This window comes from Caloenas nicobarica, chromosome Z (assembly GCF_036013445.1).
Source record: "Caloenas nicobarica isolate bCalNic1 chromosome Z, bCalNic1.hap1, whole genome shotgun sequence".
NCBI lineage: Eukaryota > Metazoa > Chordata > Aves > Columbiformes > Columbidae > Caloenas > Caloenas nicobarica.
In genome coordinates, this window is record NC_088284.1 from 97,864,420 (window position 1) to 97,889,925 (window position 25,506).

A 25,506-nucleotide genomic window follows, 5' to 3' on the forward strand; every position below is an offset into this window, starting at 1 on the left:
ACCGGTGCCGCGGTTGCCACGGCGACGGCGGCAGCGGCAGGATGGCGGCGGCGGGGGCGCAGCCCGTGGCCGTTTTCGGCTGCCGGCCGCGGGTCGCCGGCGGCGTCTGCTTCTTGGAGGATCAGGTCGTGCTACACGCGGCGGGGGCGGGCTGCCTGCAGCTCCACCTTGAGCAGAAGTGGCACAAGTTCATCCCAGGTCGCCCCGACCACAACCCTGCCCCCCCCGCCCCGCGGTCCCGGCGCACCCTGACCTGACCCCTCTCCTCCCCGCAGGCACCGAGAGGAGCCAGGGCGTGCAGGCGCTGGCCGTCAGCCCCGACCGGCGCTACCTGGCCGTCTCGGAGATGGTGGCGGAGCGGCCGGCGCTGACGGTTTACGAGCTGTCGGCGGGGCCGGCGCGGCGGCGGAGAACGCTGGCGGCCGCCGAGCTGCCGGCGCAGGAGATCGTGTCCCTGGGCTTCTCCCCCGACTGCCGGTACCTGGCGGCCGCCACGGCCCCCCACGACGGGCACCTCACCCTCTGGCGCTGGGAGAAGCAGCGGCTGCTGGCGCTGGTCCGCATCGACGCCCCGGGCAGCAGCGGCTGCCAGGTAACGGCCGCGGCTCCGCGGCCACCCGGCCGGCCGTGGCCCGCTGGCTCCCCTGGCCTCGCCCGGGAACGGGGCTGCACACGGGGCTGCACACTCAGCTACGCACGGGGCTGCACACGGGGGTGCACACGGGGCTGCACACTCAGCTGCACACTCGGCTGCACACGGGGGTGCACACGGGGCTGCACACTCAGCTGCACACTCGGCTGCACACTCGGCTGCACACTCAGCTGCACACTCAGCTGCACATGGGGATGCACACTCAGCTGCACACTCAGCTGCACACTCAGCTGCACACTCAGCTGCACATGGGGATGCACACTCAGCTGCACATGGGGCTGCACACTCAGCTGCACACTCAGTTGCACACTCAGCTGCACACGGGGCTGCACACTCAGCTGCACACTCGGCTGCACACTCAGCTGCACACTCAGCTGTACACTAGGCTGCACACGGGGCTGCACACTGAGCTGCACATGGAGCTGCACACTCAGTTGCACACTCAGTTGCACACTCAGCTGCACACGGGGCTGCACATTCAGCTGCACACTCAGCTGCACACGGGGCTGCACACTCGGCTGCACACTCAGCTGCACACTCAGCTGCACACTTAGCTGCACACTCAGCTGCACACTCCTGCAGCTTCGGCTGAGCCCATATCTCTGTGGTGCTTTTTTAACATTTTCACTCACTGATTCTTTGGGAATGTGCTGCACTGTTTCAAAAGGTGGATGTAAGGATCAAACTTTAGTTCAAGTACTGGGTGCCAGGTTGCACATAAGTTCTGTCTGCAGGATGTGTGCACAGGTACCTTTTTCTGTGCTCACGTGGCTTCTAACCAGGGCAAGAAAGGGAGGAGAGGGCTCCACACTGTAGATTTTACATAGTTTCTGTGGCTCTTCTTGGCATCTGCTGTTGGCCTTCCTCAGCAATAGGACACTGGGCTAAATGAATTTTTGCTTTGACCCATAAGGGATGTCTCTTATGTCCATATCTCTTCTATCACATGAGAGTCTCTTAAATCACATGAGATCTATGGTATGCGGCCAGTACAGCAGGCCAGTGAGTGTGCAACGTGTCCCTGCAGAAACACTCATTAAATATATTGGCTATGCTCAGTAAGCTTAACACACATCTTGGAAGCTCTCAGCATGCTCGTGCACCTTTTCCTTCCTACAGTCTGTTCTGTGTGCAGATCAGAGGAGCAGCCCAGGATGAGGGGCTAGGAGCAGCCCAGGATGAGGGGCTAGGAGCAGGCTCGTGGCACTCAAACAATTCCTGCATCCTGCTTTGGGTGCCCTTTTTTGGTTTCTTGCAGGGAGGCAAGAAGCTTTCAGTACCTGGGTTGGTGGGACTCAGGCTGCCTTTTTTTCTGGGGTACAGCTACAAGCAGAGATTGGGTGAACTGCTGACTTCATGAGCTCAATTCCTAAAGAGAGGAGAGTGACTGTAAACATAACTGCTGTTTAAAGTCCCACTAAGCATGAAAAATTAGGGCTAACTGCCCCTCCATGTTGGGTATTGAGATGGCTATTCCAGTGTTTTCACCAATAAACACCCAATTATGTGAATTAATATGCATAATGAGCAAGGTTTACTTGAAATACAGAATTCCTGTCCTTTAAGAATGAATGGTTCCACTTTTCAGGAAGCTTGCTACCTGAAAAACTTGCTAATCAGCGGTAAAGATGTATTTTTGCTTCTTGTCATTTAATCCTGAGGAGCAGAGACAACTTCCTCATCAACATTGCATTGTGATTCAGATAGTGTCTTAGCTTAATAGAGTTAATGTATTTGTAGCATTGTGTAAAATTGATATACACAGTTTTGAAAGGAGAAAAACTGCAAAATGTAGTTATGATGGTTATTTCTTAGTCTCTTCTGTATTCCTATATGTTTCTATGAACCTCCTTTCCTTGTTTGTTTTCCTGTATCTAGTATTGAACATCTTCAGAATAGGTATAATATTTGCTTATTTGTGAATATAGTAGTTGTGTAAAATAATTTCTCTCTCTTTTGTTCCATAGGTGAGCTTTAGTCCTCAAGAAAATGCACAGGTTTGTATCACTGGAAATGGCTTTTTAAAACTTTTTAAGTACAGTGAAGGAACCTTGAAGCAGACAAATTTACAAAAGGGAGAGCCGCAAAACTACTTGTGCCATGCCTGGCTGTCCGAGGAAGAAGTTATATGTGGCACTGACACAGGCAAACTTAACTTGTTTGAAACTGGAGAGCTGCGCTGGGAGACAAAATTAGAGTACAAAAAACCACCCATGGAACTAGAAGAAGATGCAACAGGAGAATATGACAGGTAAATCTTTGTTAAATACTAGTACTAGTAGTTTCATGCTTGTGCATGCAGATAAGTTGCAGGCCACTCACCTATTTCCTTCTTGTCAGGTTTATAAATGAGTTATAATATTTTGATTGCTGCTGATAAGCATTTTTTGTTTTGTTCTTCTGTATTCTTAAGTCTTTATGAATTTCCTGCTTGCAGTTCCTGTGATGTCTCTAGTGGGCTGGCCTCTGAAGACAATGGTTCACACCAGGATTCTTTGCCTCAAATATTGGCAGTTGCAGCTTATTCCAAAGGCTTTGCATGTTCATCTAGCCCAGGAGTTGTTCTTCTGTTTGAGAAGACCGAGGAAAAGGAAGTCTACAAAGAGAGTCAAGAAATCTGGGTAGAGAGAAAAAAATCTTGTCCAAGCAATTATGCAGCAGAGGCTTGTTTGGGAGTGTGGGGGTGCTTCTAATTCAGTTATTAGTAACAATTTCTAGCACATCTCTAAATTACATGATAAGCATTAGCTAACTGTCCTGGTGATGTCGAAAGGGAGTTGCCAGAGGTCACACTGAAAGTCAGTGACAGATGTACTTTTGCAAAGTACCTCTGCATGTTACCACATATAAAATGTGCTTTGAGGCTGCTGAACTTCAGGAAACCTTTAAGAAACTTGTATTTATGGAGACTTTTGGAGCTAAGAAGTAGTCTACATCAGTTTTAAAGAACTAGCCCGCTTGGCTTTTTCCAAGGCAAAGCTTTTCTCCCCTCTGATATTTATTATCACTGTCATCAGACTTGTGCACTCTTAAGTAATCAGTAAGATTTCTAAATGTTCTATAGCACGCTGTATGAATTGACATACTGCAGTCTCTGGATAGGAACATTTAACTCTAATTTGGTCAAGCCTTCATACTCTGGGCCTAAAAGGTCAGTTCTTGACTGTGCACGAGACCCAGTAATAAGGCTGTTAACAGCCTGAATGATACACTGCAAAGAACTGTTATTCTGAGATCACAATTTTCAGGGAGTTTTCATTCTGACATTTGCTAGGTTATTTTCTTGATGTTTTTCTAGTATCATTTTTGTTTAATGTACTACTTAAAATTACTGCTGAAATGTCCTCTGATACTTTTTTCAGCTATAATGCTATAGGTACAGTTAGGTTATCTTGTCATCTGTTCCCTGCCTTGCAGTAGTTGTGTAGTATTAAATATCCAAGTTGTCTTACTGATATTATGTATATGCTTATTAGAGTAGCAAAAGTGTGTGTGTGCGTGCTCACACCTACTACTAAAACATGAAGACGTGGACTATCCCATGGGATACATTTTTTGTGCAGCTTCCCGAGGACCAATTCAGCAGTGAGCCAAAACAGTCAAGCAGACAGGACATTATATGTATATGCTTCAGCCCCTCTGAGGAAACAATAGTCGTTAACACAAATAAAAATCAGCTTTACATGTTTACTATACTCTCCACCGACTTCATGAAGGTGAGTGCAATCTTGTCATATTTCACAGCCAGTGTGTCCAGTAAGGGGTGCATTGTAATGGCATGGGGTATTCAGTGTTGTTTTCTATGATACATTCTCATAAAATCCGTCAAATAGTATCTGAACCCTTAAAGCTCATGGTATGAAGTGCTCTCTGTGCTTCTACAAGAGCTGTATATGAGTAGCCCCTTGTTCAAGAATCCCTCCATATGCATACCTGATGTTATTCAGCAGAATGGTAGAGGACACTGTCAAGGCCATTTAAGGGTCCATGTCACTACTGAACCACTTAAGTAAGACTTTAATGGAGAGATTTTTAATGTAACTGTCATAGTTTATGCTCTACTGTATTATGCGGAAACTTTAATGCAATGATAAATCTGGAACAGCCATGGGATTCTCATATTACTCTAAAATAATAGTTGCTGAAGTCCTGGTTAGTCCTCTTCGTGAAGGGCAAACATAATGAAAAACATTCCCTACTCTGAAGGGATTAAATAATACAAAGAGATAAATGTGTTATCATGAAAAAGATTTGCATTGAGTTAAATACCTAGCCTGTGTACAGGCATACAGAAAGATCTTTACAGGAAGGGATTTTGTAGTTGCAGGTCCTTTTGCTGCATTCAGCCTGAAATTTTATTGGTGTTTCACTTCCAGCATGTAATAGCTAAACATCCTTGTTAAGTTGCTTATCACTCAGCACTTGATTATTTTTAAATATCTGTCTGACCTGAAGGTCTTAACTGAATTCTTGCAGATGCAGTTTTGTTTATTTATCTAAGTTGCATTTCTTTGTACACCTACAATTATGTTCTGTTCTCACTATTGTATGAAAACTATGGAGCCTACATCTTCCCTGCATCACTTTTCTTGATTCTTAATTATAAAGTTAAAACTGATTCTAATATTGTTATGTTTTTAACATGGCTATGTTGAGACTGACGCAGTGAAAGGATTAAAATTTCCTCTAATCTATTTGATTAGTGCATGCAAAGAGCTATGATAGATTTCTTACCTGACTTACTGCCTGCAGTGGAATATTTATGATTTTTTTATGTTCTCATTGCTTCTCAGGAGAAGGCAGCTTATTTTGTGTATCTGAATTACCCATTGCATTCTGCTTCGATCACTGGTTTGGACATGTGTGTTTGGAAACCCATTCTTGCTACTTGTTCCCTGGATAGATCTGTCCGCATCTGGAATTACAAGACGAAGTAAAGAGTTGTTTGTGTTTGTTATTACCTCTTGCCTTTTTGTATATTGTCTTTAGCAGGCAATAGCAGCAATCTCATATGAATGAGAATGTTGTTCTGGTAAAATTCTTGTGTGGGTGGAATGTGAATGGTCTTATTGACATGATTTGGAGAGTGTGAATATGCAGTGGCTTTAAAACCAGTGCAAAAAGAATATGAATCCTTTTCTATTAAGGCATTTTTGTGTCAGACTTCTTATGTATTTTGGAAACAAAAATCTTCAGGAATGTTTAATTCAGCTTTGTCATAAGATACTGTTGTCCAATCTCCTGCTTCATAGCGATAGTTCTTAAGCAAAATAACTCCAGCATTTAAGGTTCTATGGAGGGAGAGGGGAAGAAAAACAAATCTCAGAACGGATGTTTGTGTAGATTTGCAATCAGCAGTTCGTTTACCTTCTTCATTATATTACAGTAAACAAGGATTTGCTCTTGCACCTTCCACATCTTTTCTGTGAACCAGAAAGTTCAGGTTTGCCTTTGTTTCGTGTAATATTTATGTTATTGTCACTTAACTGTATGACAACACGTACTCAAGGACAAGGCAGAGTCAGACTATAGCTGCTGGTGTCCTTGCTGGGCCAGATAATGTCCTATCAAGCATGCATAGGGAGTTTGTACTGTTCCATACTGCACAATGGTTTTCTCTTTCAGCACTTTGGAGCTGTATAAGGAATATCGGGAGGAAGCATACACAGTATCAATCCATCCCAGTGGCCTTTTCTGTTTGGTTGGCTTTTCTGACAAACTACGATTTATAAGTCTACTGTATGAGGACATGCATGTTTTCAAGGAGTTTGCTGTGAGAAAGTGTAGAGAGGTAAGGAGTGATGCAGAAATGAAATTGAGGAGTTATAGGGAGCAGAGTGACAAAGAACATGAAATAAGATAGAAACCTCTCCGATAGATTCTAGTAGGGTTTGGGATATCGAGGCACAGAGAAAAGGATTCCAGCTACTGGAAAATGAGCCCAGAGGCTGATGCGTAACTAAGGACACGGGAAGCAGCAGAAGGGGTAGTTCGCTCAGAAATACTCAAGGACTGCATTTTGTAGGGGAAAGCACCAATTAAGAAAGCAGTAAGAGGCTAATTATGTCATGCAGTTTTCTTTTTTGTGTAACATTCTGCTATTAGACAATGCCATTGGAATTCAATACATGATTTTTTTTTGTCCACTGCATCTACAGTAATGGGTGGTTATGTTCTTTTTGTAGTGCTCATTCAGTAACGGAGGCCATCTTTTTGCTGCAGTTAATGGAAATGTAATTCAAATTTATTCCAGCATCACCTTTGAGATTGTTAATAATCTGAAAGGACATAGTGGGAAGGTTAGTAAACCAATTGTATACAATAAAACTCATTAAAGTATGAACTAGTTGGTAAGATGCATTTTGAAAAGGTAAGGTACCATTTTTTTATCAGAAATGGGCCCAAAAATTAAAAACAGAAAAACAAAAGTCGTTTTTCTTTGGTCAGGAGTCAATGTATGCATGCATCAAATACATCTAAAGAGTCTGTCCTTAATTTAAAGGTGAATGATTGGCAGTAGCTGAACCAGGAAAAATATCCCAGTAATGAATTATGAAAATAAAATGCACTACTCACTATTGAAATAAGCTTTTTCCTGACAGTGTGTTCATAAAGTAGTTCTTACTGATTTTTTTTTTTAATACTAAAATGGAATTAGTTGAGAAAAATCTAGAGGTTTTTAAGTAAGACTTAGAAGTATGATTCCAAAGTTGTCATGGATTTACTGGTAAAATGGCTCCATGCTGCATGTCTATAACTTACACATTGGGCTCCTTGGTGTGTTTTGCCAGATACAAGCGGTTAAATGGAGCTCAGATGATGCTAAACTTGTCTCCTGTGACACACGTGGTGCTGTGTATGAGTGGAACTTGTCAACAGCTGAAAGAGAGTCAGAGTGTGTGCTCAAGTCCTGCATCTACAGCAGCATTGCCCCATCTTCTGATGCCAAAGTCATCTTTGCTGTTGGATCTGACCAAACTCTCAAAGAAATTTCAGAGTCTTCGGTGAGCTAACAAGAACTCTGGGATTTTGCTAAATTGTCTGGGGAGGGTATTAGTGCTTTGGTTTCCTTATCATCCATTTGGTAAGTAGGAATCAGTCTGGTTTTGATAGCTGCAATATTTACTGACACTTTTCTTGTGTTCTTATGTCCTTTACCATGAAACCTGAGATTTTGTTGTGGTTTTGTCTTTTACAACTCCTCTTGGATTTACCTAGAAATCTTCTAATTCAGCTAACAAACTAACTTGCCAATATTGTATCAACTGTTTTGCTGAAATGCAAGTGTATTGCATCTACCACTGTAGGCTACATGCGATTCTTTTTTTTTTGGTCTGGAAAAGTAGTACATTGTGTGTGATAACCATTACATTTTTCAAAAGTGATCAACTTGTGGAACTTGGCTTGAAATGTTAAGACTGCACATCTATAAAGCTTAATAAATTATTAATGGCTTTACTCTTATAGGCACATAGATTCTTTTAACGGCATTATTTGCTGCAGGCAGAGGTATGGCAATTGCTCATGCAATAACTAGTCAAATAGTATTGGGGAACTTAATGTAATGTGAGGGGTTCATATGTTTTTTTTGTTTGGTTGGTTGTTTTTTTTTTTTTTAGATCCAGAATGAAGTGTCTGCTTTTGGTGTTGTTTACACTGCAGTAGCTGTTTCTCATTCCGGGCACATGGTATTTGTTGGTACATCCCTGGGGACAATTCGAATTATGAAATACCCGTTACCTTTGATGAAGGATTTCAATGAGTATCAGGCCCATGCAGGTGCTGTTACAAAGGTAACATAAAGTACTTTCTTTTCCCTTGCAATACCAGCTGCATGTCTCCTTTAGCACTGATTCTCCTTCCAATTTCATAACGTAATATGTTAAAAACAAAGTTGAGCCTGCATGTGGACAATGAATATTACAGCAATCATAGAAGTCCTGTCTCTAGAAATATATGTCATTGGAGAATCTGTTGTTGGCTAAAAAGTGGCTTGCACCAGGATATGTAACATGGCATATTCCTGATGGAGAACTTGGATGTAGACTTTGATATAGCTTTTTCTTGTTAAAATTGTTCATAATTTTGGCTTTTTAATTATCACTGTCACATATAGCATCTTGACTCAGAGCTGCACAGTCCAACATCAGGCTATGAACTTCAGTTATTGGAACTCTAGTTTGACCTTGCTCATAAGCTGTGTCAGCTCCTAGGTAGTCTATGCCAGGCCATGCAGTCACAGGAGGTCTGGAGGAGGTCACAGCAGTTATCACTAGATAGTTCTTGACAGGCTTATTTGCAGATTCAAAAGAAAACATTTAGCCGTCTGTTGTTCAAACGACTTCTCAAAGGAAAAAGCTGGAGACCTTTGGAATTGTTATATAAATTGCCTGTCTGTGCTACAACTGTCTATAAGGTCTTTTCTATTACAGGTTTTTAAAAAATCTTTCCACAGCTTTGAGAGCAGAAGCAGATCAGCGTCTTCACATGTTCTTTTTTTTTGCTTCCCCTGTTGTCTGAACCAGGGTGGAGCAGGAGTAGAGGATGTAATCAAAATGTTGGTAGTGGGGCTATGTTAATGTTTCCACTGTTGACTTCCTGTGGTAGAAATGACAGAGTATGTGAGTGGGGAAAAAAGGTATAAAATCAAACCGTGTCTCCATTCTTCCTTGTCTCTACTCTTATTTTGTTGTGTCTTCCTTCTAAGATGTCCATAACAAATGATGACCTATTTCTGCTGACTGCCTCAGAAGATGGCTCCATATTTGTCTGGAAATTGTATGATAAAGGAGGTGGGATACTGAAATGGGAAAAGGAATTTGAGTATGCTGAGGAAGTGCTGATCATGAGATCAGATATAGAAGAGAAGGTAAGAGGAGCAACTTGTGAACATGAACCATAGGATTCCCAGCGTACAGATTATGAATTACATTTGCATGATGTTTGTGTCTGCCTGTTCCTATATGGCCTTCTGTTTAAGAGGCCTTGCATGGCTTTCATAATAAAAAGAGGCTACAGCAAGTAGCTGCAGATGTTTGTTAATATGCAAACTGCATTGTATGAACAGTGAGTGTGAAGAAAAGTTTAGTCTTTTCTCTAATACTTTCCTCAATCTCTTTAAAGCAGTTTTAAGGGAGTAGAGAAGTCAGAAGCTTCATTTTTATAAACCATCTTGTAAGATGACAAAGGAACCTTACTTCTGGGACTACTTCTTGATCTGTCTGTCTGAAAATTCTATGCCAAGGTTGTCTTTCTTAAATACATGCATGTAAATAAAACATCCTTAACATGCTGTTGCTAATGGCAGATGATCTCTCTGTTTAAACCGTCTTCTCATCCATGTCCTAACAGAGTCAGGCATTGATAGACCTGCAGATTCGTGTGGAAGAGCTACAGACAGAAAATGATTACCAGCTACGTCTCAAGGATATGTACTGTAATGAAAAAATAAAGAAATTAGAAGAGAATTTCACTCAAGAAATAAACTCCCTTAAAAATAAATACCAGGTATGATTCCTATTGCAGAACCAAATACCAAGAAATCTTTCACTGAAGAGTTTAATTCAGGCTTGCATTATATATGTATGAATGCCACAAAGCATCTGAAAAATGAAGCATTCCTTTCCAATAAAGATATTCTGGATATTTGTAAAGCATTGAAGCTACCTTTGAGTCAAGTCTCTTACAAGGGATGCAAGAGTTCTCCTAGGTAGCCTGTAAGTATCTGCACATAAAACCAGTTCCAGCAATAAATGCTGCCTGAGACCAAGGATCAGTAAGCTATGTCACCCTTGGGTAGATATGGCACCATGCCTTAGAAGCTCCGTCACATATAAAATTGCAGCTGCTGCAGGATCCAACAATTATTCTTCTTAATGACACCTTCTTTATGCCTTGGCCACTTAGCTTTTTTAGGAACATCTGCTGAGGTGTCTTGTATGCTTTTTGAAAATAGAAGTAGAATATGTTCCCTGGATTTCTTCTGTTCATGTGTTTATTGATTTCTCTGTGGTCATGAAGCAGGACTTCCCTGAAAGGCAAAAGCCACGATAATTCTTTCCAGTGTCTTATTTATCTGTGTCTGTTAATTCTATTCTGTCTATCTGTCTGTTGCACACACCAGATTTCTGACCTGTAATTTGCTATGTTTCTGGATCTTCTTTGAAGTTAGAAGGCAAGTCATCTAATAGCAATTTCTCTGGCAGTAAGATGGCTTCAAGTGAGAGATTACATATCACATGATTCAATTCTGTCAGCTTCATGTTCTTTTCAAGCTTTTGGATGAATATTACCTTGTCCTGGTGATTTGTTACTGCTTGTTTTGTTGAGTTGTATATAGTCCCTTCAAGCAGTATTTCAGTTTGACTCTACATGAAGGAGGATTCCAATATGAAAGCTTGCCAGGTTACTTACTAGTTTTATTATTTTATGGCCTTGTCGTTTTGAAGTGCTCCTTTATCTCTTTCTTACCGTTTGGTCCTACAAATATTCTGGCAGGTTTCAGTTTTGTATTTTTTCGAGGAAGTTTAATTATTTTATTATTTTTTCAAGTAGTTCCTCTGACTCTTTGGCTTTTCTCATTGTGGTTTTTGCATTTAAGTAACCTCAGTTTTAACCTTTCTATTTTTACTCATTTTTGTCCAGCTTAACCTTTTACAAGAAAGCCACTTCACTTCTTATAGATTCCTTTACCTGTGTTTTACCCATGCTGGTATTCTTCTATGCTTCTTCAGGTCTTGGCTATAGAATTACAATAATTTGAGCTACACTGAAACTCCTTCAGGCTTGTTGATTGTGGGTTTGTAAGGAAATGCCTTTGAAGGTGAATAGACGTTTTCTAGGCAGGCAAGTTGTACTTCCTGTCTGAGAATCAGTAAATGTTAAAATTGAACTGAACGACAGATTTGGGCAAGCTTGGGGCTAACCTTTCTAGTTGTTGTGTCCAGCAGGCAAATGGAGTATTTCTGCTTATGCAAGACCCATACAGTTGTTATAAGAAGGAAGTGAAAAAAATGTACCTATGGTACAATTTCTGACTTTTCTGGGAAATTTCTCACCCATTTTCTTGTTCCGGTTCTTTGTGCTTTTTTAGAAGATTAAGTCATCTGTAGTGGTAGTCAGACATTCCAAGCAAATGGCATTCAGAACTCGCTTTTGCTTATGTTTATGTCATTCTATGCAAATGTCAGTGTTTTAAGACCTCAAGGTTGCTTCAAGTGAGACGGGAAGCAGTTTGAACTGTAATATCTGGACAACAATTTGTGGAACTGCAAATTCTCCTCAAGTAGGCACACACACGGAAGTGGAGACTTTTGTAGCTCACAAACTTTTCTTGTTATATTAGAATTTTACAGTACCCTGTATTACATTAACTTAGTTTTCCATAGCTTTGTAATTCGTCGTAACAAACTAATTTCTGGAAAAGCTTGGGTTAGTGACACGTGGCATCTGAATTTTGGTGAGAGACTTCAAACATAAGTTCTGTTGTGTATCTGTTCCCCAACACAGGCGAGAGCACAAACAATTCAGACACTGCTTTGGCCAGTTTCAAATTAAAATGTATTTTTCTTATTTTTTCCCAGATTTTACATGCAGAAAAAGAAAAACAGGACCTACAACACCAGCTTCAACTGTCTGAGCTGCAGAATAAACAGGCCAGGGAGGTCCAACAGCTAGGTTAGACTATAACAAGTGTTTGTAACTTGAATATGGAGAAAGTGCGTTAGGTTCATAGCAAGTAATATGACAGAAAGGAATTACTAGAGTGGGTGTCAGTCTCTTTTCCCAAGTAACAAGTGTAAGACAAGAGGAAATGGCCTCAAGTTGTACCAAAGGATGTTTAGATTGGACATTAGGAAAAATTTCTTCACGGAAAGGGTTGTCAGGCATCGGAACAGGCTGCCCAGGGAAATGGTTGAGTCACCAACCCTGAAGGTATTTAAAAGATGTAGATGTGGTGCTCAGGGACATGGTCTAGTGGTGGACTTGCCAGTGCTAGGTAACGGTTGGACTTGGTGATCTTAAAGGCCTTTTCCAACCTAGATGGTTCTATGATTCTATGCAAAGAAAAATGCATTTATGTCATATACGTATTGCAGATCAAACATTAGTCTAAACTACACCAGACACGTGACCCTGATGAAAACATGTACATGGGCACTGTGTCTTAGATATTTTTGTGTTGAGAGTAGTAATTTATTCATTTATGTTACAGCTCACTGTGCAAGAATATGGAAGTCATACAGTTCAGCAATGTACAATGCACACAGCATGGCAATACCTGGACCCCAGATTTGAAAAGAAGATAAAGCAGAAATACTGCAGATTAGTACCAAAAAGCATAAATTAGTCCATTGTGTACTCATACTCCATAACAGTTGTACTTATACAACTCTGTCATAGTTGTCATCTTAAGGGAATGCCTGAATTAGCTGTTACTAATTTGTCATAATGGCAGAGTAGGAGATTTTGGTGTATGTTTTAGCCTTTTTCAGGCTGGAACAGAACAACATGCTGTCCCGATGCAGCAAGCAGGGATATATTAGAATGTCCAGAGACACAACTGAGAAAGGTGAATGGCAGCTTTGGAACAGGCATTATTAGTGAAGTGGTAAGTACAAGGAAGATGAGGAAACTCAGGAGATGGTTTTCTGATGTAAAATTTTGTATGGCCACAGAGTCTAAAACCCCTGATGAAGAAAGAGGTGAAGTGCTTCTAGTATAACTTATTGCAACCAGTTGCCAAAAAGACACTAGAGAACAGGACATAGATGACCATAGAAAAATAGGACATACTTCTCTTTCTGTTAGTTTTATCCATGCCATATGTTTCCTGTTACCAGAATCTGAAAATAATCTGAAACTCTTAATGGAAAATGAGAAATACCGGGAGCTGCAGGTGAAATCCCAGAAGATGCAGGAGCAATATGAGAGACAATTGCACAACTCAGAAGAAAGCAAAAGCAGGACTGTGAAGGAGCTAACAGAAGATTATGAGGGAAAACTTAAAGAGTTATCTCTTCTGCTGGAAGAGGTAGGAAACTTGATTTGCCATTTGAATTATTGACTAAGTTTCTCTCCAACTGTGATAAAATGCTCTCTAGGAGATGAGAGGTTGGCCCCCTCCATGGAAATCCTAATCTTACTGTAACGTTGGGGAAATGTGTTGATGGGTAGAATAGCAACGAGCTAAGTTACCAGCTTTTCTGGGCTTCATACCTTGAGTAAGTAACCTGCTAAAATTAATATCCTTGGGCATTCTCAGCTTCACCTCTCTTTCTCCTAGATCAAATAATTCCTGTTTATTAATGATACATTTACTGTAATCGAAGAAAGAGTCAATCATCTTGTTCTAGTGAAGAAATATTAATAACATTTCTAAAATGCTGAATTCCATTCCAGAGTCCCTGAGGTTCCTGCCTGCATAATTTGGGGGGAACAAAGGGAAATATCCTGAGTACTTCAAAAACTCTTGCACATTGAGGTCATAGGCTTGGCTTGACAAAGGGTAGCCAGATAACTGATGCTTATATATCTAAAGTCAATAATTCTATCAACATTACTGTTTGCTTCCCTGTGTTGCAATACCGATTTGTAAAGAATGTGAAGAATGAATGTGAGAAGAGAGGCACACAGAGACTGATGCAAACCTGAGCGGTAATTGGTCCTAACACATCAGAAACAGCAATTTTAAAAGATCTTCTCAAGTGTTACGTTTGTGTTTTCTGCTGCCAGAACAGTTTTGCTGATGTTAGTATTTGGGCCAGGTTCCTAACCTGAAGCATCCCAGCCTTAAGAAGAATTTTTTTAAGAAGAATACTTTATGTTTGTCTTAACAGTTTTTAAAGTTACTTTAATCCACTAAGACGTTATCTTAAATGATATTGCTGCGGTTGAAGAGTCTGCTAAATATAGATCCTCCCAGGAGAAACACAGTTACAAAGAAAGAATTCTCCCCTTCTTTATTGGTCTCTTACTGTTGTCTTCTCTAATGCTTGCTTCCCTTAACTGCAGGCACGGGAGGATATGAGGCTGCAGCTTCAAGCACACGAAGAAATTAAGAAACAAATTGAAGAAGATGAAGACCAAGAAATCCTGGAAATGAAAATCAAGTATGAGAGACAGCTCATGGAAGAAAGGGAATCAAACCTCCAACTGAAAGGAGAAATAGGAGTCATGAATAAAAGGGTACCTCTTATTCTGTGATAGGATCAGACCTGCATGTGGATACCTATAGCCAAGGACTGAATGTGATTAATGACATGCCAATTTAGTCTGTTAATATAGTCTGTAAATATTTGGCATTTCATGTGAGAACAGTAGCCACTTCTTTTGTCAGTTTGAATATTTGGGCAGAAGAAGCAGCTGTGTGCTGATTACATTGCTGATATGATTACAGATAGGTAATAGAGGAAGTGTGTTTTTATTAATACACTTTGGTTTATCTTACATAGTTTTAAATTATAAATAATAATATTGTTCATCCTGTGATGGGAAAGAAATGAACCTTTTTATTTTTACAAGGTCTAATGTGTCACTTTGTTAGAAAAATACTTCTGCTTTATTCGATGCAATAAACACTTTGTGTTTTGTATGCATCATCATTTTTTATTTGCTTTATTTCTAGGACTTTTAAGGAGGCATAAAACCTTTTAGCTCTTTTGCTGACTGGGTATTGCATTTCCCTAAGGATGTTAGAGGAACACTTTTTCTTTTCAGTTTCTTTAGTATCTATCTGGAGACAGGTTTTCTTCCTTCTACCCTCTATCATGGTATTGTCTTCAGTTCCGTTGCTTCTTAGACACCACAAATTTCTTTGTGGGTTCTCACAGTTGACCAGCACTATTCCTTGGTTCCAACCTTCTTGGCTTCACAGATCTTAGTACTGAGGTGGGGATTTTAAGGGTACCCAAAAGCTATGAACTAGGCACCTCTGGCCTACGTTTGACATCTTTAGAGATGTATGACAAGTGATCACCTTAAAATAATTTTCCATGGCTTGAGTGTTATTTGAAGCTGATGTTTGGGTACGATATCCATACCCTTCTTGCTCTGGATGCAAATTCCTTCATTCCTTGTGGTACAGTGAGTATTCTGTCAGACTATACGGAAAACACTAGAATGGATATTCAACCCTCTTTTGAATTACAGGGTATCTGACAGGATGGCTAAGTTGTGTGTAGCTGTTGGAGACTGTTAAGTTCTTACTCGTTTGCTTCTCTAGTTGAACAGCCTACAGAAAGAGCTCAAGGAGCGCAACAAGGACATTGAGGAAATGAGACTGGAACAGCAGAAGCTGCAAGGCATCATTAAGTCACTGGAAAAGGACATCTCGGCACTGAAGACAGAGATTCAAGAGAGGGCTGACACTATCCAAGACAAGGTGAGAAACTGGACAACTGGCTGAAATCAAATTCCCCCTCCCTTAATTTAATACTTATGTTTATTTTAGTAGTATCATGTTGTGATAATATCCCATTACTGGAAACTCAGTTTTAACTTAAAGAATTTGCGATCTTTAGTTTGAGATTTTAGTTTTCGCCTGACATTCTAAGCTTTTCTTGGGGAGCTCAAGTTCAGGATGTTGAGTTTCTTGTCCCCTGTTGTGGAATCTGTAGGTGACTCTGCATTATTTGCTCTCTTTCTTCCCACCCCATCTGTGTTAGATGTGTGACCGAAGTCCAGTCTTCCACTAGATATGTGACTGCTGTTTTTACCTGTACCATATTTGTGACTTGTCCTAGGGATCTGTTTGAGTGTGCTGTGCCTGATTCAGATCTCTGAACCTGTTTCTCCTAGGAGAAGGATATATATGACCTAAAAAAGAAAAACCAGGAACTAGAAAAGTTCAAGTTTGTACTGGATTACAGAATAGAGGAATTTAAGAAGCAAATAGTGTCACGTGAAAATGATATCAAAACAATGAAGGAGCAGATCTGTGAGGTGAGTAACACTGTAATTTGGCCTCTGCTACTAAGCCCTTTGTCTGGATAAAAAGATAGCCTGACAAATCCCATGGAAGACTCCACTCTCTGTTCCCCGACCTCTTTTAAGGTTACACAGCACTGATTCAATATCTTCATAGCTAATAACAAATAGTTATGCACAGTAGCTCCTATTTAATTTTCTATTGCATGCTACTGGTGATCGACACGGTTATTTAAGCTCCTGTTTCAGCACTTAATTCTGGACTCTGAGTAATGTAAGTTTTCCTTAAAAATATATCTTGTCCTTATGTGGTTGCTCTCCACATACCATATAGACTTTTACTGATCTGAAGGAAGAGAGAGTGGACAACTTCTCTCAGAAGAATTGCAGATTTATGCAAACATAACTCTGTTTAGAGGTTAGGTATGTGGACAAATTACTGTTCATCAGCTGGTCCATGGAAAATTTCCCTGTATTCATACTTAGCTTGCAGAAAATTCATTGAGGCAACGTATTTTTGATAGAAACTTAGTGTGATCTCTCCATAGATGTAACTTTACTCAGCTAAATTAGGACTATGGTGACATAGCTAATCAGTGACCTATTAGTTTTCATAAGCCCATTTATTCAGAACAAAAGCCTTTTAAATAAAATGCAAACTAATGAACAGTCTGTATGTATGCTAGACTAGCATGCTGAAAGCTCTATTCTCTCTTCTGGTCACCATCTCATGCCAGTAAATGCTGTAGTACCCTTATTTCTTTTTTTCCCTGTGTTCTACATATGTAGCAACAGCTTTTCAATGCATTTGTTTCTTTTCAGTGTCAGGTTCTTCTTATTGTTGTGCTTACTCTTTCCAGTATTGACTGTTAATTTCCATTTCACACATTTATGTTCAGAAGGAACAGTAAAGCTCCAATTCAGCTCAAGGAAATGAGTGGGCATCACATCACTTAAATACCTGTAGCTCAAAAGAGAGTCGAATATCTATTTTTGTGTTTTCTGTATATTCTGACAGAGGGCAGTATTGTTCCAAAATTGACTTCTTTCATGTTGTAATTCAACCTGAAAGGGGATCTACTCCCTCAAGTCTGTATTTCCAGTCTCTGATTTTCCTGCGGTGTGTTGTTTTTCCATGTCTCCTTTTAGTTCGGATTTCCTAATTCTGCTTCCTTTCAGATGGAGGGGGAGCTGGAACGATTTCGCAAGGAGACCACACAGTTGAAGCTGAACATCACACAAATGCAACAGAAACTAAAGGCAACTGACCGTGAGATGCACAGAGAGAGGCAGAAGGTATGGGGCACAACCACTTTGCAGGTCCTACATAATGAAGTTTGTGGGGACAGAACACTGCAGAAGCATTAATCTGAGCAAACAGCTACTTCAAGGATACTTATCCAAGGAGAGTCTCTGGTCAGTGGGGACAAAGACAGAAAACTTTCAAGCCTGCAACCAGATTAGAGAGCTGATATTAAAAAAAATCCAGTTATTTATGTATCAGTTTGTTCAATCAATACATATTCTCCTGGGTTTAACAGAGCAGTAAGGCAAATACTTAACTGACTACCCTTTCCTGACCAGGCCTCAAATCTGGGGACACTTGGCCTAAACAGGAGCAGCATGTAGACTACCACCTGCAACGGTATGCAGACATCAGTAGGATGAAATGAAGGATGGGCTTATTAATGGAGGAGACAAGAACCCTTTGTGTTTGACAACAAGCTTGTCAGTCATGAGGGAGGAAAAGGGACTGCAAGTGAAGGTGAAGGAGCGTAGCAGGCCTGAGCAAGCACATAGAAGGTCCTAGTAGAAACCACGTGAGAATGAGAAGGCAGTCTTGATGTGAAATTGTCAAGTAGTGCCTGTGTCTGAAATGTGTTTTGTCCCTTGCCTTCTCTCTTTAACTGTGTGTTATTTCTAAGTAAGAATGTAGGTTGTTTGGGAAAGGACAGTGGGTGATAGCATTCGTGATAATAGGCTTTTCAGATGAGACCTCTGGATTCTGACACTTACATTACCTAATGCAAGTATTTTGGATTAATATTACTGTTAAAACTTATCGCTGCTTATATCCCCAGCAGTTTTTTTCAAAGACATATTTTTTTAAAAAGAAGTGGAAGTAAAGTATAGGAGAGAGCTTTCTCCAGTTCTACTAGACTTTCTAGAAAATTGCACATGATAATGTGCTCTGCTGAGCCAAATAAGAATGTACCTATAATACATCATTCTTGCAGAAACAAAATATGGAAGTTCTCGTCAATCGATTTAAAACAGATCTTCATAATTGTGTGGGCTTCATTCAAGATTCAAAAAAACTGAAGGATGGGATCCGCGAGCTCTACACCAAGTATGTGCAGCAACCAGACGAGGTGAGTCATGGCCTTTGCCTTCTCCTTGCAGATGAATTTCTCTGGTAGTGTAGTTACTGAGGCAACATGCTGTGCCCCCTCAGGTGGAGACTGAAGCAGCAGAGATAGATATGCAGCAGGAGTACATGAGACAGCGAGAGTATCTTGAGAGGAATTTGGCAGCTTTAAAAAAGAAGGTGGTGAAGGATCAAGAAATCCACCAAGCTGCTTACTTGCACATCATACAGGTAATAAGCCTTTTTGTTGTGGTATGCAGAGGGAAAAAGGAAGCAGCAGGAGAATCTTTAGCAACCTTACCACTATGGTTTCTTAGGACTTCGTAACAGTTTTGGTTTGCTTCCTTGCCAGAAATTCCTAAGTTTTTCAAGTGCTTCCATTCAAGCATAGTATTAATTGAGCTACTGATTTCTATAATTTTCTGGATGAAAAGTACAAGATCTCTGCAGAAATTGCTGCTGTTTTGTAGACACATTTGTTTATCTCCCACTCTCTAATGCAAAAGGAGACAGGAAACTTTTACTGCCTGGATATTTTTTACACAATCAATGTACTTATTTTTTATTTCAAAGAGTATTTATAACTACCGTCATAGTTGATTTTCACCTGAGTGCCAAGCTGTAGTTGCTGTGTGATGGTGTTTAGGAAGTAATTTTGCAGGAAGAAAAGAAAAGGAAAAAAAAAAACAACCCAACTTTCTTTATCTACATAGTCCCACACCTACTGGTCTGAATTCAGAAGAACTTTCTGCTTTTTACATCCAGGATTTTTGAGGAAGTTCAGAAACACATGATTCTATGCCTATTTTTACCAAGATCTCTTGCTCGGAATCCTTGTTCCTTACAAGGCAAAGTAAACTTGTGACTGCTGGGGCCAAAGATACAATTTTTTTTCAGCTGGAGTGAGAGGATCTAAAGCCCCACACCAGACATCCTGGGAGGAGAGCTCGTTTGCAGCCTCTTCTTACCACGATCTCCTTCTGCTCAGTCAGCATTTCCTTTTCCCCTCACTAGCCCTTTCTTCATTGTTACTTTATTATGCTTCCTCAGGATCGTTAGACCTCAGTTGCCTCCGAAGTCATCTGTCCTTTACTATTTATTCATAATGCTTCTTCAGGCCCAGGCAGCAGTGATTTTCCCTGGCCCTGTTTTATTGTTTTAACTCCTTCTGTGTGTTAGGTGGGTTTTTTTGGCACAGAAAGTGATGACTTCAGAAAATAACCTGAAGAATTTCCTTGCTGAAATGGGGTGACAGATGGTAGTCATAATGATAATACTTGATGTCTTGGATCAGTAAGCCTAACATGAAATTATGATTAAAACCAAATTAATAAAACATCTGGAAGATGAAGATATCAAAGGTTCTAACCAGCCTAGTTTCTTCAAAGAAAAAGCAGTTCTCTGAAGTCTGGTGGATTAATGAGACTTTACAGCCAGGAGGAATTATCATGGTCTTCCAGTCCTTCACAGGGGGCTTTTAAGACTAGTTTTGAAACCTTCTGTCAGGGCTTTGAAAAAGTAAATAATGTCTTGGCGGCCTTCTAGCTCTGTATGTCTGTTTCTCTTCACCTGTGCTTACATTTTCAGAGCGGTGCATTCCTCTTCGAGTGACTATTCATATGTGCATTCCACTAGTGACTGCTGCAACAGATGATTAGAACTGTCAAGATAATTTTAATTTTCTTACCAACTGGCAAGTTGCTTATTATTAGACTATTAGTTTTTCCTCCAGCCTTCTGTATTTGTAATGGCTTCTTTTGTCACTTGGATACCTAAAAACAGACACATGGAATAATCTTGAAGTAACACTACTTGAACTGAACCATGTATAGGATGTTAATTTTTATAGTATGCCCTACCTGCCTCTGACAGTCAGCACTGTAGGGACTTCCTAGGCTGTAGATTGCATCCGGACATCATATGCAGTTGTACCTGATGGACTCATCCTCCATGCATTTGTTCAGTCCCTTTTCTGAAACAATTGGTACTTTGCCACAACATCCTGTGACAATGAGTTTTACCATGAACATTAATTTTAATCCATTGCATGATCATTGCATTGCAGGGCAAGCTTTCTGTCAGAATGCAAGGACTAAATTAAAGGCTAATCTCTCTGGACAGCATGCCTCTTCAGAAAAATATTACCAGTGTCAACCAGCAGCCTTTTAGCACCCAGCAAACCAAACAAGACGTAGCCCAGATTGCCTCACACAAAACACTATGTATTATATTGTCTAACAGACCAAAAGCAAGATCTTCATTTAATAACAGCATTCAACTCATTAAGATGTTCATGACTAAAATACACCTAACAGAAATTATGTGACCTTACCCTGAAAGCTGGTCAAAAGGAAATTTCCTTGACTTATTCTTGGAAGTTATCCTCTTCATGTGTTCCTTTCAGGATCAAGCTCTGGGATAAATGCATAGCAGTGAAATTTCACGTGTGTTTAAAGACTCAAATTAAGCAAGTTGGAGTCAACAAAATATTACAGTTTCAGAATAGGCTGCCTAAGCTCACCCACTCATGCTGCAGTTAGAGTCCAGCACAACCACTGCAAGAACAACTCTTCTTGCCCAACAAGTTCAAACCTTAACACATCCCATAATTTTCCTCCAGTCAGTGACTTTCAGCTGAGGGGAAACTGAAGCACAGGTGCTGTACTTGTCTGAGTGTGCAGTATTGAGAATCTTGCCACGTACATGCACCTTGAGTTACTGCTGCCGACTTGAACTCTTTGAGTGGATCTGTATACAGATAACTGTGATGGTGTACTTTTTTACTCGTCAGGTTTCAGTTGTGTGGTGCCAATAATTTGGAAGTATACTGTAAGGAACCAAATCATATGCCTTACATAAATCTCTTATGGCATCATAATTATCTCTATCAAACAAAATTATCATTAAAGAAAAAATCAAGATTTGAAGACATCTTTTTCATAGGAAATTGACGTTAATCCTTGTTCTTATCTCCTGCTGTTTAGGTGGGTTCCCTATTGCTTGAGGCTGGTATTATATGAGGTACTCAAAGCATTACTTTTGGCCATTTATCCTTTTAAAATATTGCCGTTTATGATGAAGTTCCAGGGGTTGGAATGGTGCTATGTTCCAAAACTTCTAAAAAACCACCACAGGTAGCAGAAATCATTGCTATTCTTGGTTCAAGTATGATGGCAGCCATTTAACATTTGCACTAGCTGTTGATGTGATAAGGTATTTCACTGTCTTTGTAAGAGGCAAATATATAATTCCACTTCAATTCAGAAAAGAAATTCAGTCAGTAAAGTACATTCACTTGTACTTTCACAACTCCTTCAGCAAGATGCTTTGTTGTAGGCTATTAAAAAAATAGGGAATTGAACTTTTATAGGTTGGAAACTGCATGGCAAACTTTTCCTCATAACAGTATGTTAGCAGTAGGTATCTCAAGTCTCCATAGGCTTTATGTATTTCTTAATAATTTGGAAGGACTGTTGGAAAATTATGTCTGTCAAAACTAATGAAGAGGGCTTTGAAGAATTGCAAGGAGATACAGATAATTTAAGTGAACAGACACATAGTGGCAAATGAAAAGCAAAATAATACACACTGGAGGGAGAAATGAGAATTCTTCACATTAATTCTGAATTAATTGGATCAATCCGGGAAGGGACCTAAGCTTCCCTGTGGAATTGGCAAGGAAGATAATACCTTGGAGTGCAGCTGCAGTCAGAAAAGCAGAACAAATATGAGCTTATTGAGCTAACATGGTTTGGATACTGTCATGTTTTGTGTCAAATCTACTGTGGCCTTATCTGAAATGCTGTGTATTGTACTGATTACCTTGTATCTTCTGCTTGTGATACTGAATCTATATTGTCCAGTGTCCTTCCCAAGGATATAAAGACACACATTGCTGAGCCAGGTAGTATCTGTGCTTTTCCTCATATGGCATATTGTTTTTGCAGGAAAATGTGAGTCTGATTAAGGAAATTAATAACTTGCGGCAAGAACTGAAGGTGGCCCACACCCAGATACATGACCTTCGGTCAATGATAAGATTAATGGAGAAAAAGCAAGCAGTTCAAGACACAGGTGAATAGTGCTTGTTGTATGTTTTCCATATTGTCAGTACTCATTCCAGAAGCCCTTTTTGTCTTTGGTGAACAATTCTGTTACTGTCTCCGTATCATTCCAGCTTGTCTGCCTGGTGGTGCCTGTTATAACATAATGTCAGTTGTAGAAGCTGCTAAATACTGCAGAATCTTACTATTTGGCTCTACTCCTTCAGCCCTGAAAGATGCCTTTCCTTATTCATGCCAAAGAACTCTGCAAGCTGGACTTTTGTTGCTCTACTCTATCCTCTCTGATTTTATCTTCCAGCTCCCTCCAGTGAAGTGCTGCCCAGCCCAGCTGTCCTGATGTTAAATGCACAGAAGGAAAATGAGAAAATCATAGAAATGCAGCAGCTAGAAATTCAATACCTGCAAGACCAAATCAAAGTCCTTGCAGCTGAGCCTCTCTTAGATGGAAATCTTCCTCCACTGAATCTGGAAAGAAGTCACAAGACACAGCAGCAGTGACCTGGTTGAAGGATGCTTTACATTATTATATTCTTCTGGCAAGATCAGAAATGCAACAGCATAAATTAGACTTCCATGATCCCATATTCTTCCACTAGAAGCATTTGTGCAGCACTCACTGCTCTGAACATTAATGCAGCAACCTTCACTCCTTTTCTACTTTCTTGAAATCTGCCCTTTCCATGAGGCCTAGGAGCCAAGAGAAAAAAAATAAATTTGTGTTAGCGCAAGACTGATCTTTGTGCCTTCATCCTAGGACAGGTACACATCTTTTGCTTGAAAAATAATGTGTCCCAGTTCAGATGAGCTGGTCAAACTCTGTAAGCCTTTTCCACTAGAATTCTGATTTAGTGTCATCGTGCTGCAAAAGTCAACATCAGCATTTTATTATCCAGTACTAAATTGCCTGTATCCATACAAAGCCCACACTTAAGGCATATGTCAGTGTAATTCCAAGCAGGTATCCAGTCACAGACTAAAAATCAATTACATTTGAAGGCAGCCTTTGACTAGTGGTCAAGCACACCTGAGCTAGAGCTGTTGCTCTATCTTCTGCCTCCTGTCTAGAGATGTGTTGTCTATCTGTGACAATCATTTCGTCAGGACAAAAGGTCAGCCTAGTTTCAGACTCCAAAGTCTGGAATAAAGTCCTAACCTTATGCCATAACTCTCCTATAACTTTGGTAAATTAATCTTTGCTTGTCTTTTTTTCCAACGTTTGTAATCACTTTAGTGCAGTTTTTCAGTGAAATTTTCCTAATAAGTAACTTTGCAAAGTATTCATGTATAGAAAAAGGCAGGGAGTAATTTCTTTAATAATGAGGGGGGAAAAAAAGTAAATTTTTCATCCTTTGTTGTCAGTGCATGACACACTGTCTCACTGAGGAACACTTCACGTATATGAGAAGCTTAAACTACTGATTGAGCATGGATCTATATGGTATCGTAACAGCCAGTATGTTACTGTTTCCATTTCCTATCCTGAATTGTAGAGAAGTGTCAAGTGCTTTCAACATACTGGCAATAATTTATACAGAAGATGGTGGTGCCTAGGCTGGATAACGTGCAAGCTGTATGGCCGTTAGGGACACTAGACTCATTTCCAGGCTAACACCATGACAAAACAGCTGGTTGCACAAACTCCTATGACCTATGGGACTTCAGCTGAGTGCTTTGTCCCATTAACACGGAATTAAGGTCCTTCAGTCTTTTTTCATTTTGCAGCTTTAACCTGTATGAAGAATAGGTTTCTCAGGAACAAAAGGAAGAAGTTACGATTGAATTGGTCTGTTAACGTGGTAGCTTAACACCCTTTCTTCCTGCCCCCATCCCCATATAATCATCTTGATACTTCCTGTACAGAAAGAGGATGTAATTAATATAATTAGCAAATATTTTAGAAACCAGTTCCCTCTTAAATTTTCAGAACACACCCATTTTAATTTGCTAGACTCCCATGTGGTATAATTTTCCCCTTAGTCTGTCAGAATAAATTGAGTGGTAGAAGCCACTGCTTTAGTAGACATGGTTTAGAGAAATTGAAGCAATCTTTCTGAAAAAGAAGAACCTTGTCCTAATAAGAGGAAGAAGCATATGCAGATGAAGAATTATTTCTAAGTGGTGATTAATATGCTTAAAACTATGCCCATGTGTCACCCTCATTAGAAAGATTTTAAAAGCAATCCAAGGCTTGTCAGATGAAGCCTAGGTAGGCAGCTGGCTTGAACTTCATCATGGTGGCTAAGAGGCAGCTAAAACATTGTAAGAGAGAACATTAAAAGCCAGGCACAGCAGAGTGTTACGACTGAGGTTTATCAGAGACCTGCTGGAAGCAAAATATATTTACAAGCCCCTTCTATACTGGGAAAACTAGAGCAAGGTCAATCTTCCACACATGTGCTGTAGACATGTTTTCAGAATTAAGTTGTAGCTGGATTATGTTTCGTCTGCTAATGGTCATCTGAATTCTCTCAGAGTGCAAAGACACTTTCCGCTTT

The 25,506-nt window shown here is 40.2% G+C and overlaps 1 protein-coding gene across 1 annotated transcript; it reads left to right on the forward strand.

Moving 5' to 3' along the window:
* Window positions 1-26: 26 nt before the first annotated feature.
* On the forward strand, window positions 27-23,509 carry CFAP57 (cilia and flagella associated protein 57). Its single transcript, XM_065656085.1, has 22 exons — window positions 27-198; window positions 276-592; window positions 2,620-2,903; window positions 3,090-3,273; window positions 4,216-4,368; window positions 5,446-5,585; window positions 6,278-6,443; window positions 6,838-6,951; window positions 7,444-7,656; window positions 8,272-8,445; window positions 9,360-9,521; window positions 10,004-10,159; window positions 12,235-12,328; window positions 13,495-13,685; window positions 14,666-14,839; window positions 15,876-16,034; window positions 16,451-16,594; window positions 17,759-17,875; window positions 18,817-18,951; window positions 19,035-19,178; window positions 22,895-23,021; window positions 23,310-23,509. Exons 1-22 carry the CDS (start codon window positions 42-44, stop codon window positions 23,507-23,509), a joined length of 3,705 nt encoding a protein of 1,234 aa, XP_065512157.1. The 5' UTR covers window positions 27-41.
* The last annotated feature ends 1,997 nt before the right edge of the window (window positions 23,510-25,506 follow it).

Coding starts and splice junctions, on each gene's coding strand:
- CFAP57 (XM_065656085.1), top strand. CDS start 42: ATGGCGGCGGCGGGGGCGCAGCCCGTGGCCGTTTTCGGCTGCCGGCCG. Junction 199..275: donor GTGGCACAAGTTCATCCCAG/GTCGCCCCGACC, acceptor TCCTCCCCGCAG/GCACCGAGAGGAGCCAGGGC. Junction 593..2,619: donor CGGGCAGCAGCGGCTGCCAG/GTAACGGCCGCG, acceptor TTTGTTCCATAG/GTGAGCTTTAGTCCTCAAGA.